The following is a 16,571-nucleotide window of genomic DNA, read 5'->3' on the forward strand; positions in this document are numbered from 1 at the left end:
AATATATATATATATATATATATATATATATATATATATATATTTGGTTACACTATATTTTAAAGTGTCCTTGTTACAGTGTAATTATACATTAAAGTAGTGAGTACTATTAATTAACTACACGTACTTACTACTTACTATATGGTTAGGGTTAGGATTAGGGTTTGTCTTAGGGTTATTTCTATGTAATTATGCATAATTAATTGTTATTATAATAGTAAGTACCTGTAACATGTGTAACAAGGACACCTTAAAATAAAGTTTACCTTTTTTTCTTGTGCTTAAAAAGAGTACTTAAAAGGATACTAAAGTGTACAGTACTGTTTCACAAAGGATCTTAAGGCATCAAATGGATATGCATTGCCTTTTAATGGCAGGTGAAATGCTGCGATGTTATAATAGTAAGTACCTGTAATATGTGTAACAAGGACACCTTAAAATAAAGTTTACCTTTTTTTCTTGTGCTTAAAAAGAGTACTTAAAAGTATACTAAAGTGTACAGTACTGTTTCACAAAGGATCTTAAGGCATCTTTCTATGTAATTATGCATAATTAATTGTTATTATAATAGTAAGTACCTGTAACATGTGTAACAAGGACACCTTAAAATAAAGTTTACCTTTTTTTCTTGTGCTTAAAAAGAGTACTTAAAAGGATACTAAAGTGTACAGTACTGTTTCACAAAGGATCTTAAGGCATCAAATGGATATGCATTGCCTTTTAATGGCAGGTGAAATGCTGCGATGTGAATAGGAATGCATACTTGAGTATATTCTATATGTTATACGTGATGTAAGAGTCTCTTTCGGCTGAATGCGCTTCAGATGATTGCATCTTGCACAAGTATTGCTTCCAAATCCATGCACAGTAGTAAATAACACATGAGAAGCTGAAGGTACAGAAAATTGCAGATTACATAAAAGGGAAGTGCGTAGGTAAAGGACAATCAGAGGCTGTCAGCCAGAAGAAAAACGTTGCTGCTGCTTTCAGAGCATCAAGTGCACTGAGATGTCCACTTTTGCCATAGCTCCACTGCCTCCTGCTCTCTTTAGGACCGTAGTAGAGTAATTTTTAAAAAACCCATGGCTCTTTATTGTAAAGGTTTGCCAGGGACAGGAACTCTCCAGTCCAATTAGAATCTCACTCTTCACATGAACAAATAGCAACATAGTCACGTCAGCAGGACCATCAGCCGAGTGTTTAGGTGTAGACTGGAGGTAGAACACAGCCCTTGGGAGCCATCATAACGTAAGTACATGTCAGAAAGGAGGAAAGGGCAGTGGAAGTACTGTAGAACTCTATGAGAAGAAGAAGACCTTGGTAAGTCTGTACTGAGACGGCAAGAATTCAACAACAAACAGTTTTTCAGCAGTACACACTAAATGGAATTATCTTAAGAGCAGAACTGTCAGAGGTAATGAACAAAATGTACAAATTATTTTGAAGCATTCATATTATTTCATTTTCATTTTTACTACTAATTTTTATTTTATTTACTTGTCTATTAAATTGCAATCATGTGAAACATTGTCTTTACAAGTTGGAGATAGTGATTTGTCTTCATTTCAAGTTCTTTAAGATTACTGTTACAGGTTTTTTTATTGCTTTGGTGCAATTTTCACAAGCAATTGGTAAGATTTCAAATCTCTTAGTACTAATATCACAACAGATCATCAAAAGTGCAATTTTTTCAAACATTTCAGCATATTTTCAATTGGCTTCAAACGTTTCATTAGCATGACTTCTCATTCAGTTTAATAAATTTGTCTATTATTGAATCTAACTCATCTTAATGGTTAATCAGTGAATCATTTGGTACATCTATAGATATAGATTCAATAGGTATATAGTTTCGGTAACACTTTACAATAAGGTTCATTAGTTAAACATTAGTTAATGTATAAACTAACATGAACTAACCATGAGCAATACATTTGTTACTGTATTTACTAATCTTCACTAACGTTAGTTAATAAAAATACAGATGTTCATTGTTAGTTCATGTTAGTTCACAGTGCATTAACTAATGTTAACAAGATTTTAATAATGTGTTAGTAAATGTTGAAATTAACATTAACAAAGATTAATAAACGCTGTATAAGTGCAGTTCATTATTAGTTCATGTTAACTAATGTAGTTAACTAATGAACCTTATTGTAAAGTGTTACCATAGTTTCTATAGAACGTGATTGCAATTTAGGGATAACCAAATGCAATGAATTAGGTAATGAACAAAATGTACAAAGGATTTTGAAGCAAACATTGGACAGGTAAAAAAAAGAAAAGATGAAGTGAATGTCTAAGTGGATCTGATGGTGGCTCAGAGAAGAAGTATTCCTGTGGGTCAAATTTGAACAAGATGCAGATTCATTTGCAATTGCCATTATCTCAATTGATTTATTCGGCCAAAAATTATTCCAAGATTTCAACATCCTTCAGTCAAATGGACTACATTTATGAAACTTCTTTGGAAGTCTGTCAGCTGCTGGTCATTATGCTATTTGTTTCAAATGTGAAAGAGGAGCTTTGTCATTCAACTTTCATTGTGTTCCACGGTGGTAGAAAGTGAGTCAGGCATTTTAAAACGATATGAAGGTATGTAAATAATTAGAACAAAAAAGAAAGAATATTAAACACATAAATCCTGAAATAACACTATACATATATATATATATATATACTGTATATATATACATACAGTATATATCATGTCTTTATATGAATATAGACTTAACAGCGGCTTTTTTTCTTCTTCAGAGAACAGCAGAACAAACACCTTCCAACTGATATTCTTCTCATCCATTTCTCTCTTAGATTTATGACACATGCTCCCATTTTGAAAACAGCCCATTTTTCAACTTCATCATTCAACAGTCCATGTCTGACAAACTTCAATATTAATGATGCTTGTTTATATCCAGATGACTGAGTTAAACCCTTCTTCTCAAAGAAGTTTATTTTCCTCTCCTCTATGCTTTGAGCTCATACATATATATTACAACTTAACTGAAATATTTTGGTTGAATGATATACAGTAGAACTGTAATTACTTCATATCCACGCCAGGTATTCAAAATAATATTACTTAGTTAACTAAATAACTTAGTTTGTCAACTAATTAGACTCAAACTACAATATAGTACCACATGAAATTATATTTGTTTGGATGTAGGCTAGAGGTTAGCTTCAGCTATAAAATATTTATATTCCTGCTTTTCTTGAGACTTGAAAGACATGAAGACTATACAAATTACTTGTATAGAAAGAACAGCATAAAGAGCATGTAAAGTCTTCAAAAACTTCTACTGGTTCCCATCAAAAAAAGAAAGAAAGAAAAAATTCAGTTTCACAAAAAAAAAAAAAATCTGCCCTTCAGCTCTTTTAACCACATTACACACTTTTTTTTTGTAGAATTCTTTCATTGTGTTTTAGGTTCTGTTTTTGCTTCAGTCATCAAAGTACAAAGAACTACTAAAAGACCATGGTGGTACGCTAATATTACAACGAGTGGATAAACAGCAGTTGATGATTAATTACAAGTGTAAAACATTTACATTATTTTCTCACAAAAAAACGCATCCATTTGCATCCATCACTCAACAAATTCTGACTGCTGAATTAGCACATATTCACGCTAATAAAAATTATTTTTAACAGTAGGATACATAAATGGTAGTAGGTGGCAGAAGTCCTTTAAAATGAATGCTTCCATGCACATCTCATAATTTCTATGCTAATGTTTGTGCTGAACGTCTGTTTGAAGAACTGCGGCAAATACTTTTTTTATTTTTCTGTTCGATAAAGCGGAACCACAGTGCATACTTTCTGAAAGGCCATCTAAAACCACATTACTTTCTGATAAGCAATCCTTCAAAAAATTAAATTAATTTAAATAAATAAATAAAATAACACTACAATTAATATCAACAGCAGTACATTTAACATATTCACTCTACAGAGGAGCTTGCAGAGTTTGGATGCTAAGTGACTAGCAAGATTTGACAGTTAATTTCCTATTTATTTATTTACTGTCTTTCCCCTCCATTTTCGCTATTATAGACTCTAGTCAGTGCAGTGTGAGGAACTGCTGGTATTTCATAAATGTCCCAGGGCTCTATGCTTTAAAATTTTTAGGGACATTGTCAAAGTTCAGTATTTCTAAAGATTATGACACACAATGAAGTATAAATACAAGTGGGCATAGACATGAATTTAGAATCTTAATGCAATATTGTTTGAAACATGTTCAGAGGAAGCAATGATGCCATCTCCTTCCCACTAAACTCTATTTCTGTCCTTGCTTACGTACATACTGATTTTTACTCAGGAGAATGGCTGTTGAATGAGAAGTCATCCTTTTCGTTCTCTGGAGTGACTGTGACCCAGAACCATGTTATATTCTGATTTCCAATTGCCCCCTTTACCTAAAGGCATCACAACTCGCCAGTGTGCAAGCAACAACTTCCTTGTACTATAATACAAACTAAAAGCAAAGCCTTATGAAATATAAACACAAACATGCATCTGTTGAACTATATTTTGTTGCTTGCATATATTATTTCATTTAAATTTGTACTACTAATTTTCATTTTATACTAGTCTATTAAATTGCAATCATGTGAAGAATTGTCTTTACAAGTTGGAGATAGTGATTTGTCTTCATTTCAACGCGTTCTTTAAGATTACTGTTACAGGTTTTTTTTATTGCTTTGGTGCAATTTTCACAAGCAATTGGTAAATTTTCAAATCTCTTAGTACTAATATCACAACAGATCATCAAAAGTGCAATTTTTTCAAACATTTCGGCATATTTTCAATTGGCTTCAAACTTTTCATTAGCATAACTTCTCATTCAGTTTAATACATTTGTCTATTATTGAATCTAACTCATCTTAATGGTTAATCAGTGAATAATTTGGTGCATCTATAGATATAGATTCAATAGATATATAGTTTCTATAGAACGTGATTGCAATTTAGGGTTCATTGCATTTAAAATGCAATGAATTATTTTTACACTAAAAGTGATTTATCTAAGATGATAACGTCTCGGTTACATATGTAATCCTCGTTCCCTGAAGGAGGGAACGGAGACGTCACGTCGGTGACCGATGAATTGGGATCTCAGAGAGACCAATCCACTTCGAGTGTAAACTAAACGAGCCAATGCACATCGGCATGCGATGATTGCATTCAGCTGCCGGTGATCACAGAGTGAGCATAAAAAGGCAGCCAGTGCAATGCATACCAGGTTTTTGCTGAGGAGCCGAGCCAGTGACCCGGCGGCTCAGCGGTGGTACAGCAGCCGTGGCGACGGGACGAGACGTCTCCGTTCCCTCCTTCAGGGAACGAGGGTTACATACGTAACCGAGACAATCCCTTTCAGTCGGTCACTCCAAATCACGTCGGTGACTGACGACTTCGGATCCCTACCAAAGCGCCATGGATGCTGCCCCTTCCAGTGTCCTGTGCGAGCTGCCTGTGCCCCTTTGTGGTGTAGGCCGGGGCTCACAACAAGAAGACTAGTCACTGTTGTCATAGCACTACCCACTCAGTGAGATTGGATAACACTGGGAAAACGTACCCGTTCCACTTGGAACAGGAACGTTGCGGAAGCCCCATCCTTTGATCACAGAGTGAGCATAAAAAGGCAGCCAGTGCAACGCATACCAGGTTTTTGCTGAGGAGCCGAGCCAGTGACCCAGCGGCTCAGCGGTGGTACAGCAGCCGTGGCGACGGGACGAGACGTCTCCGTTCCCTCCTTCAGGGAACGAGGGTTACATACGTAACCGAGACAATCCCTTTCAGTCGGTCACTCCAAATCACGTCGGTGACTGACGACTTCGGATCCCTACCAAAGCGCCATGGATGCTGCCCCTTCCAGTGTCCTGTGCGAGCTGCCTGTGCCCCTTTGTGGTGTAGGCCGGGGCTCACAACAAGAAGACTAGTCACTGTTGTCATAGCACTACCCACTCAGTGAGATTGGATAACACTGGGAAAACGTACCCGTTCCACTTGGAACAGGAACGTTGCGGAAGCCCCATCCTTCCCGAAGGAGGTTTTGGAAGCAAATACACATATGAACATCCGTTTAGGTGCAAATGGAAGATTAGAGGTGATTGTAACCCTTATGGAAATGGAAGAACGGACGTTCCACCACCTCTGGCTGCCGAGGGGATGGAGGAGCACGACAGGGTCTACAGTACGGACACTCTGGAGAAGTTTCTAGCAAGCCGACACTAAACTGGGTCCTCTCTGTGCCTCTACCCGTTTGAGGTGAGAACAAAGGAGGATACCAGCTCCACATGAAGGCTATCGGATCTAGCGAATGTGGGGGTCGCCCAGCCCGCAGCTCTACAAGTATCTGTCAGTGCGGCGCCACGAGCCAGCACCCAGGAAGATGCGATACTCCTAATAAAGTGCTCGCAACCTAAGCGGGCAGGGCATACACTGTGCCTGATAAGCCAGGGTGATGGCATCCACTGTCCAGTGGGCCATCCTCTGCTTAGAGATGGCATTCCCCTTCTGCTGGCCTCCATAACAGACAAAGAGCTGGTCTGAGGTCGTAAAGCTTTGTGTCCAGTCTACGTAGCCTCTGAAGGCTCGTACAGGACAGAGCAAAGCTAGGGCTGGGTCTGCCTCCTCCGGGGGCAGCACTTGCAGGCTCACCACATGATCCCTGAAGGGAGTAATAAGAACCTTGGGCACATAGCTGGGCCAGGGCCTCAGGATTACCTGGGAGTCAGCCGGCCCAAACTCTAGGCACGAATCGCCAACCGAAAATGTGTGCAGGTCCCCTACCCTCTTGATGGAGGCCAGTGCAAGCAGGAGCAGAATTTTCAATGAAAGAAACTTTAGCTCGACTGACTGCAAAGGTTCAAATGGGCCCTGCTGTAGTGTTTTATGCACTAGAGACAGGTCCCAAGAGGGTATGGAGGGGGGCCGGGGAGGATTCAACCTTCTCACCCCCCTAAGGAACCTGATGACCAGGCCATGCTTACCTACCGACTTCCCTTCCGCGGGGTCATGGTTAGCAGCAATCGCATTTTACATAAATTCTAACTTGCTGCAAAAAGGAAAGCACAACCCTGATTGGGCATCTCCAGGGGTCTTCTCGGTGAGAAGACCACCACTTGATGAACAGGTTCCACTTCAAGGCGTAATCATGTCTCGTAGACGGTGCTCTCGCCGAAGTGATGGTGTCAACTACCTCTTAGGGTAGGTCACCTAGAACCTCCGCGTTCCGTCCAGGGACCAGACATGAAGTTTCCAGAGGTCTAGACGTGGGTGAAACAGGGTGCCCCGTCTCTGAGTCAGTAGAACCTTCCTCAGAGGAATCTGCCAGGGAGGGGCTGTCTCGAGGAGCATTAGTTCGGGGAACCAGGTCCGAGTGGGCCAATACAGCGCCACAAGCAGGACCTGCTCCTGGTCCTGCCTGACCTTGCACAGCGTCTGTGCGAGAAGGCTCACTGGGGGAAACGCATACTTGTGCAGGCCCCGCGGCCAGCTGTGTGCCAGTGCGTCCGTGCCGAGTGTTCCCTCTGTCAGGGAGTAGAACAACTGGCAGTGAGAGATTTCTGGAGAGGCAAACAGGTCTACCTGAGCGACTCTGAAACGTCCCCAAATCAGCTGGACCGTCCGGGGATGGAGTCTCCATTCTCCTGGGAGCGTAGCTCGTGACAGCTCATCGGCCGTACGGTTGAGCAGACCCGGAATGTGAATGGCACAAAATTACCTCAGAACCTTCTGACTCCAAAGGAGGAGGTGGCGCGCGAGTTGCCACCGCCCCGGAGGACGGCAGCGCAGCCAAATCTTCCTCTCCAGAGAGCTCTCCCTCCGATGCAGTGATCGACATCCGGTCATCGGGAGGAGCCCCGAGGGTACTGTAACCCTCCAACTGCCCGTGCTACTGCCCGAAGTAGTCCACGCCTGGCTGCCGCCAGAACGAACACTAAATCGCGGCAGAGGCAACGGAGCTCCGCCCCCCTGGAGGAAACGGAGCCTGGCCCGCAGCTCCGAGATGGTCATCTTTCCGCAATGGGAACATGACTCTTCCGCGAATGCCACCTCAGCGTGCTTCATGCCCAGACACGTGAGGCAGCGATTGTGACCATCGCTTATTGTACTCATTTAGAGAAATTGGCTCTTTTAGGGAAATGCTCTTTTACGTGCTGAGACGCACAGGGGAAACGGCCATTTACAGCACGACAGGGGGTAGTGCAGCCTGAAGTGCACAACCCACTCGACACAGGAACGACAACCGCTGAAGTGCCGTCCGCCAACACAAAAAGCTCCCGAGAGCACGCTAGACTCGTCACACACGAAGTAGTTTGGTAGGAGCAGAACGATGTTGTCCTTTTTATGCTCATGCTGTGATCAGAGGCAGCTGGATGCAATCATCGCATGCTAATGTGCATTGGCTCGTTTAGTTTACACTCGAAGTGGATTGGTCTCTCTAAGTGAGATCCCAATTCGTCGGTCACCGACGTGACTCGGAGTGACCGACTGAAAGGGAACCACTATTTTGTAAGGGTGTGTGTGTGTGTGGTTCAGGTAAACCCTATTTTATGGAGACAAAATGTCCCCACAAAGATGGCAATATCTGAAATCATTGTCTTTTTTTGGGTCCAATGAGAATTTTTTTTTTTCGTAAGGGTATTTAGGAGTAGGGTTTAGGAGTAGGGTTAGTGTGGGGGGGAGACAGAATAAAACCCATTACTCCTATGGAATGACACCATAATGATAGGAAAATCAACACACACAAGGTGTGGGTGTGTGTGTGTGTGTGTGTACCTACTTATTGTAACCATATTTTGGGGACAAATCGGTACCCAGAAGTAAGCAAAACTGGACAAAATCACCTAAAACCTCCCTTTGAGGATGTCCTCATTTGTAAAACCGTGTGCTTTGCTATTTGTGGACATAGAGCAGGACACAAGGGAGAGGAACTGATCAGAGATTGATCAGAGATGTATCAGAAGAAGGGAGACAGATAGCATCAAATACTGCATTTCACATTACATTATGCCATGTGATACTGTATATTGAAGCATTACCATGGTAAAGACGGCACATCTATAACTATAACTCACCCTTCATCTAAAAAGTTCTGCTAGAATATAGATTCAGTCAAATCGCACAGTGAGGACATTTACTGCATTGACAGTAGGTTGACTAGAACTCTGTTCTAGCACAAAACCTTATGACCATGTCATACCATCATCACACCTTTTGATAACACACTGGATAAATACTTTTACAAAATTATTTTTTATTATTTTTATTTTTTATTGTTACAAAACAATTATTGATTTTATATGAGATATGCAAGTTAGGTAATATAAGTGTATTTTCTAACATGACAATTAGTGACTGTATTACTGTAATTTTTTCAGCAACAAAGGTGATTTGAAACATGAATCTTGCATTGTTTGCTCTTGAACGAACTGATTGTTATAAGTACTAAATTGAAAAAAGATCATACTGTTGTGTTTTGGTGATTAATTCAAATGTTCTCAATACATATCACAATGATATTGTGTTTTGAAATAATGATTATGTGGAATGAAAACATGCGCAACTACAATGAAATCATGAAAGAATGACTAGTGGTGTTGCAAGTGTGATCAGTTTAAAGTTTTGCACTAAGAGTTTTGAAAATGTACACCTTACTTGTGAAAATAGTACCAAACCTATTTAAAAAAGCTGTAATAAGCAGTGATTTTCCATTTTCTTTTCAGATGAAATCAGGCAGAGCTTTTGCAAAGAGGAATTTAAGCTTATTCAATAAATCTGCTTGGTTATAAAGCTCACTTCACTTCTTCATTTCCCGTTCTGGCTACCAGGAGAGTTAACATGACAAAGTGTTGAATGATTTTCAATATAAGAAAAAAAGTCTGCTATTTCCTGATATAGAGCGATATCTAGCAATAAATAAACCGGGCCTAAAGTTTGAAGTTATCTCATTAGTGATTGTCTATTTGTAGTTCTATTTTTTTGTGTGTGTTTGAATAGGCACATTAATGAATATTCACAATATTATATTTTGGGAATTTCTAAAAAGTAATCCAAAAGTAGGTATATAGGCTACTTTAGAGATTAACAACATTCAGGAATTTAGGAATTGTATCTTTGTATTTGTATTTGTTAATGAAGGAGCTAACATGAACTAACATGAAACAACTGTCACAGCTTCACCAGGCTCTCCCTCTCAGTCATAGTCCACACTTTCTGCACATTCACTAGAGTACTGATTAGCAACACCTGCAACCAATCACCCGCCAATCAAGGATGCTATTTAGGGGGTGTTTACATGAAACCAATCTTAATTAAAATCTTAAACTTTTTATGCATTTTAGACATTCATTTACATGTAAATGGCATTTTGTCAGTCTGAAAATGCAAACCTTTCAAAACGGGTTTCAAATAGGGCTGCAAAATGATTAATCGCATTCAAAATAAAAGTTTGTTTACATACTATATGTGTGTAAAGCTCCGGTGGCCGTGGACCGCAGATGTGTGCAGTGAGGTGCAGATCAGCTCTAACGTCACTGAATCTGCTGTTAAAAATGAACCATCCATTCATCATATCATCATGCAAAACATACATGACAAATAGCGAATTTTTCATTGTTTCTCGAAACGTCATAGCATTTCCACACCGGCGATGACATGACTTTGGCGCCAAATCATTTATGTCCCCATGCATCATGTACGTTGTCATGCGTTGACGTCATCAAATTGCGATCGGTTCGTGAGATCGGCCAAGTTAGTGAGTACCGATCGAGTCATAAAATGTGATTATCGGCCGATACCGATCTCCGATATATTAATAATAAATATACACAGTACACACACACATATAGTATGTAAACATAAACTTTTATTTTGAATGTGATTAATCGCGATTAATCGTTTCACATCCCTAGTTTCAAATAATGATACTGTTATTGTATCCATGTAAACAAGGAAAAAGATCATTTTTGAAAATATTGACATCACGAACATGTGTATTATATGTGTATAGTGTATAGGTATGTGCACATACACATAGTCTTTCTATACAAAGAGACATCATCTGCTACTGGCCTTGCATGCATAATAAAGTGTTTTGAGTAGTTTTCAGATCTGTGTGAACAGGGATCATTTTGACAACATTGTCATCAGTATGTGAAACTTTTAAAAATACGCAAATGACAAACTTTTCGTTGTTGTGTAAATGTATTCTTACATTTGCTTATCGTCTGGACACTTATGCATATAATGTTGTTTACCTGTCAGACTTACCTGTTATCCTGCATCTTAGTCAACAAGTCTTCCAGTCATTCAGTCATTCTCATCTACGTGTTCCTATTGTCTTGAGATGAACGAGGTGATCTGGGAGTACCTCCGCTGTCTTGACATCATATGCACTGATGATATCTTGATTTACATTACGTCACTCTCGTAATGAAAAAGCTGCGAAAACACCACCTCTACTTAAAGGCCGAAAAATGTGAGTTCCACCTGTCATCCACTCAATTCATTGTGTATATCATATCTGAAAGGTGACAAGATGGACCAGGGAAAGGTTCAAGCAGTTCTGGCCACAACCCACCACAAGAGCTCAAACAATTATTGAGATTTGCAAACTTCTACAAACTTTTGCAGAATTTTCCTTCATGGTTGAGGTTGATGCATCCACCAATAGAGTTGGAGCAGTACTATCTCAGCGACAAGGGTATCCCTATGTGGGGTATCCGGGTATCCTATGTGCCTTCTTCTCTAGGAAAATGGCCCTGGCAAAGCAAAACTATTACAGTGGCAACCAGGAGCTACATCAAGCTGGCATTAAAGGACCACTGGCTCAACAGGGGTTGATTTATGCTCCATCAGTACTTCATACACACCTCATAGACTCTTCTCTGGGCTTGGGTGACCCTGGCCAACAGCAAACCCTCTTGCTTTCTCAAAATCATTACTGGTGGCCCAGTATGTCCAGCACTTCATATCGAAAGGCACAGCACTAACTGTGCCTTGTCAAAGACTCTACATCTTCTCCCATTTGGCAAACAACTTCCACTCTCAGTGCCACACCATCTCTGGTCACACCTAGGAGTGGATTTCATCACTGAACTGAAGACCCTGGAATCCCTAGACCATCACGTCTTCCGCAACGATGGTGTCCTGGGAAATGTTGTCTCAGACCACAGTGCCTAGTTCATTTCTAGAGTCTGGAGGTCTTTCTTCTCACAACCTCTACTTACAATCCAGGAAAGAAGGTCTGCCTCTGTATCAGGGTCATTCAGAATGAGTTTTTTTTTTTCCCCCATTCATCTTCAACTGTACTGCAAGAGTACCCACTACATCAGTCAAGAGACAAATCAACCCAGTCATCTACCATTTACACCTCCTAGCACATTACTGTAGTGCACCCACATTTGATTTGTCACTTCTCAAGCCTTACCAACTTTCTTTGTCCCCTTTCACAGAGTCTGGTGGGCCTAACAATCCTCCACCACTGTTCCTGGGCCAGTCTATGCTGTCCATGAGATCCTGGACTCCCGACGTCAGAGGAATCATCTTGAGTACCTGGTTGACTGAGAAGGCTAAGGTCCTGGCTCCTGGAGAGATCCTGGGTACCTCAAGATGACATCCTGGATCCGACCTTACTAGACAACTTCCAAACAGCTATCTGGTCCTACACCATGTGGATGTGGTCAGCCTTGGTGTCGGAGGCTCTGGCACTCAGGGGCAGTCTTTGGGGGGTGGGGGGTTGTGGGGTCAGTCTTTTAGTCATCCAGTCTTATAGTTCTCCAGTCATTCTCGACTCTGTGTGTGGCGGGGGCCTTGGCACCCAGGGGGAGTGTTTGGGGGGTGGGGGGGTTGTGGGGTCAGTCTTTTAGTCATCCAGTCTTATAGTTCTCCAGTCATTCTCGACTCTGTGTTCCCATTGCCTCGTCAAGTTCACTTGAGTATCACAGCTGTATTCTCCGTGTTGCCATTTCCATCTGCAAAAACTGTTATATTTTCATCTGCGCTGCCTTTGGTCATCTCACCATTGTTCAGTACTCACCATTCTGTTTTCACTTCAGCTGTTGTGTTTCAATAAAGCCCGCTGTTGAGTCTGCATCAGTCTCATGCTGTTCGTGACAACAATACTTTTGCGTAAATTAATCTAGATTAATGTTAGTTTCATTATACATTCACAAATTTATAACAATTTGTATAAATTAACATTACTTAATGTATTATGAACAAACAGATCATGTTATCAAATCATGTTATCACATGTACTGTAAGACTACATCACATTAGCAAACTAAAACAAACAAAATTGAACCTTATTATAACTGTTTAATTCCATCCATTTAAGACATTAAGGGCCAGCTTTACTAAACAAGGCAAATTGGTTGTGTTTCGTGCATTGCACTGTTGGTTTCATAATTCAGTAAGCTTTGTGTCACTTGCAGCATGGGACATTTTCAACATCAATCCCAGAATGCATTTCTGTTCAACTCCATTTGTCTGATGTCTCTGAATAATTCTGTTATCTGCTTTCTGGTTGCATGTAGTGCTTTCAGTGTTAGTTATGTGCTCAGTGTAGCGAAAGCGACTATATGGGAATCAAGTATAATGTAGCATTAACTTTCATTGGTGTTATTGTGATTTCAGAATCAAATTACTTCATTCCTACAAACCACAGTCAACTACTATCATTCCTTCACACTTTTCTTGCCAGAGCTTTTATCTGCACAAATATCCAACACATTTTCAGCAAGAGTTGAATGAGAGATGTATGCTTGAAATATAATTTCCTTATTTACTTTCCTCTCTATATTAATACAGGTCAATATTTCTAGACTGACACGTTGTTCCAAATGAAGATGACCCAGAAGGCATGAAATTACTGATAACGGTGCCTATATCAATACAACTTGAAAGTCAACAATGTCCTCTAAGTGGATAACCAAAGAGTTGATTACAAAAGTTTGACATGTCATTTGAAATGTGACTTTTTTTTGGACTGCTCACAATGCAGCACAAAACAAGAACACAAGGAAGTAGCTTTGTAAGCAACATGTTCACATGTTTTTAAATAGGACATCCCAAAACACTCAAGTAAATGAGACACATTGTATATGAGATACATGTAATGATATACATAATTGTTCCATTGAATTTCACCCTCAATTCTCCAACATAGTGTTCCCATCATTATTTCTTTTTTTCCTTCTTCTGAAGACCAATTGATTTATCTTTTAAGCTGAGATTTAATATATCAAAACTAGGAATGGAAATGGTTCTAGTTTTGCGATCAAGACAAATATTTTTGGAGACTGAATTCACCCTACAATAGATGTTGCTCTTCTACAAACAGAAAATTTGTTGGGTTTTCAGTATGTGAATGTTTTCACCCAATGTGAATAGGAATGGGCTCCCTTTGAAAATCCATGCCACTCACATTCTGTATGAATTAACCTTAAGAAATGGTCTTCAATTTCCAACCCGGTCTGTGGATTATCCTGTGGATGGACTGACCTCCCCAGACTGAAGGACACAGCATGCCTCATCACATATGACAACTGTGCTGAGACCTTGAAGACTCCAGCCGATTAAACTGATTGAAATTTCATTTGTCTCTTTTCTACCTCTCACTTTTCTCTCTCCTTTCTTATCCCCTCTGGTGGACCGTGTCCTGGTTTTGTGCTTTTCTGGAACAATAACATGTAATGCACTATACTCTGTACAAATATTTCAAAACAATATAGATATATTGAAAAGCACTATAGAATTAAAACTGACATGACTTGACTTAGATCTTCTAGGTGGTTACCAACTGGCCCAAATTAACAAATTAACTAAATAAATACACACAATAAATAAAATATAGCATATTTCTGATTACTTTGAAAAGTGATTGCATGTCGCCTTAACAAGCCACATGTACGGTGTACATATGAGGACATCCTCAGACCTTCAGACCCAAGAACAAATGTCAGGTTTCAGGTCTCATATAGGCGAAACAACCTCCGATATAAAGACATCGGAAGAAATGGCATCAGATGCAACCTCAGAAATTTGCCGTTCTTAAAAAGTTTAATTTAAAAGGATGCTTTTAAACAGCTTACAAGAAAAAGTTCTTATCCAGAGCCGTGACCCCAATGGACATTAATGAGGATACATATTTGATATTCTTGATGGTGCTCTGCTGTACTCCATAACAAACTGCTCTGCTGTACTCCATTACAAACTCAGTATGTGGTTAGGCAACACATTCTCACTCCCAACTCGTCACATATTGACACTTGTTCAGGACCCTTTGGCGTCACTTTTTGACACACAGGGTACCCATTTAGCATCATTTTTTGATGTGCAGGGTCCTCCATTGCGTTAAAATAATAAATACCTCTGACTGTACTTTTATTTGCCTGCTGCTTGTTTTATATTGTACAGAAGTGGGTAGGCTTAGGGTAGGGTGGGGTTAGGTGCTCCAATGAAAGTATAACTTTATATAAAATTATTTATATTTTTGACAAATGCATGCAAACCACTGAATTAAGACAAACAATGGAAAACAATGGCCTGCACATCGAAAAGTGATGCTAAAAGAATACCCCTGTTCGCCAATGGGTCCTGACCAAGCGTCAATATGTGACAAGTTGGTAGTCTGAACGTGTTGGGTTAGGACAGTGTTTCTCAACCCTGGTCCTGGGCGCCCCCCAGCACTGCACATTTTGTGTGTCTCCCTAATCAAACACACCTGATTCAACTCATTAGCTCATTAAAAGAAACTCCAGGACCTGAAATGGGTGTGTCAGATAAGGGAGACATACAAAATGTGCAGTGTTGGGGGGCGCTCAGGACAAGGGTTGAAAAACACTGGGTTAGGATGACATAAAGTAAAAAAAAAAAAACGTTTTAGATTGTTCTCTATTAGCACTCATCAATGTCAAAATGTCTGAGATAGCCGTTCAAATCAAAGATGGGCTTTTTTTTAAGAGTTGTACTTTTCACATAAGCTGAATATGAACAGCATGATGCTTCAGTTTTAAGAGTGTAAACTAAGATGTAATGGCTAAACATTCAACTTTTGACTAATATTTGAATCTTTAACTGTTTACAAAAGAAATGTTATGTAGAACTTTTGATTGACAGTTTCCCCAAATTTGCTCTTACCATCCACGCAGGCCGGCCTGGCTCTCGTTGTCCCAGCAATCTGTCCTTTCTTACATGCGCAGCGGGCCGTCTGTCTGGCAATCGTCCTGCGTGGCTGACTGCTGTCTCTGTCTAGAGTGACAATCTCACAGGTGCCTGCTGCCAGTTGACCTGCAGGACATAACCAAAGACAGAAGAAGAGTTCAGAGGGGATCACTGGGAATAGTGGCCACATCAGTGATTTTGTTTTTAGCTTATTGAAGTTGTTTTTTCACAATTCAGGACACAATGGGGTTATGCTTTGTTTGGGTATGATTATTTTCTTAAAATTCCTAAATAAAAAATACAGACAAATGAGACAATAGACATGCAATAAGAGTAGTATAATGTGGGCACTGGGCAGTAGAGATAAAAAGGGGGGGGGGGGGGGGGAC

The 16,571-nt window shown here is 40.0% G+C and overlaps 1 protein-coding gene across 2 annotated transcripts in view; it reads right to left on the bottom strand.

The window, feature by feature from the left end:
- LOC107552289 (protein FAM19A5-like) overlaps positions 1-16,571 on the bottom strand; it is a 128,203-nt gene that overhangs the window by 36,288 nt on the left and 75,344 nt on the right. For both annotated transcript variants that reach the window (XM_016234147.1, XM_016234148.1), the window contains exon 2: positions 16,159-16,308. In XM_016234147.1, the coding sequence (XP_016089633.1) occupies positions 16,159-16,308 (150 nt within the window). The remainder of the gene's footprint in view (positions 1-16,158; positions 16,309-16,571) is intronic.

Source organism: Sinocyclocheilus grahami, unplaced genomic scaffold (assembly GCF_001515645.1).
Source record: "Sinocyclocheilus grahami isolate Dianchi unplaced genomic scaffold, SAMN03320097.WGS_v1.1 scaffold445.1, whole genome shotgun sequence".
In the NCBI taxonomy this organism is placed as follows: domain Eukaryota; kingdom Metazoa; phylum Chordata; class Actinopteri; order Cypriniformes; family Cyprinidae; genus Sinocyclocheilus; species Sinocyclocheilus grahami.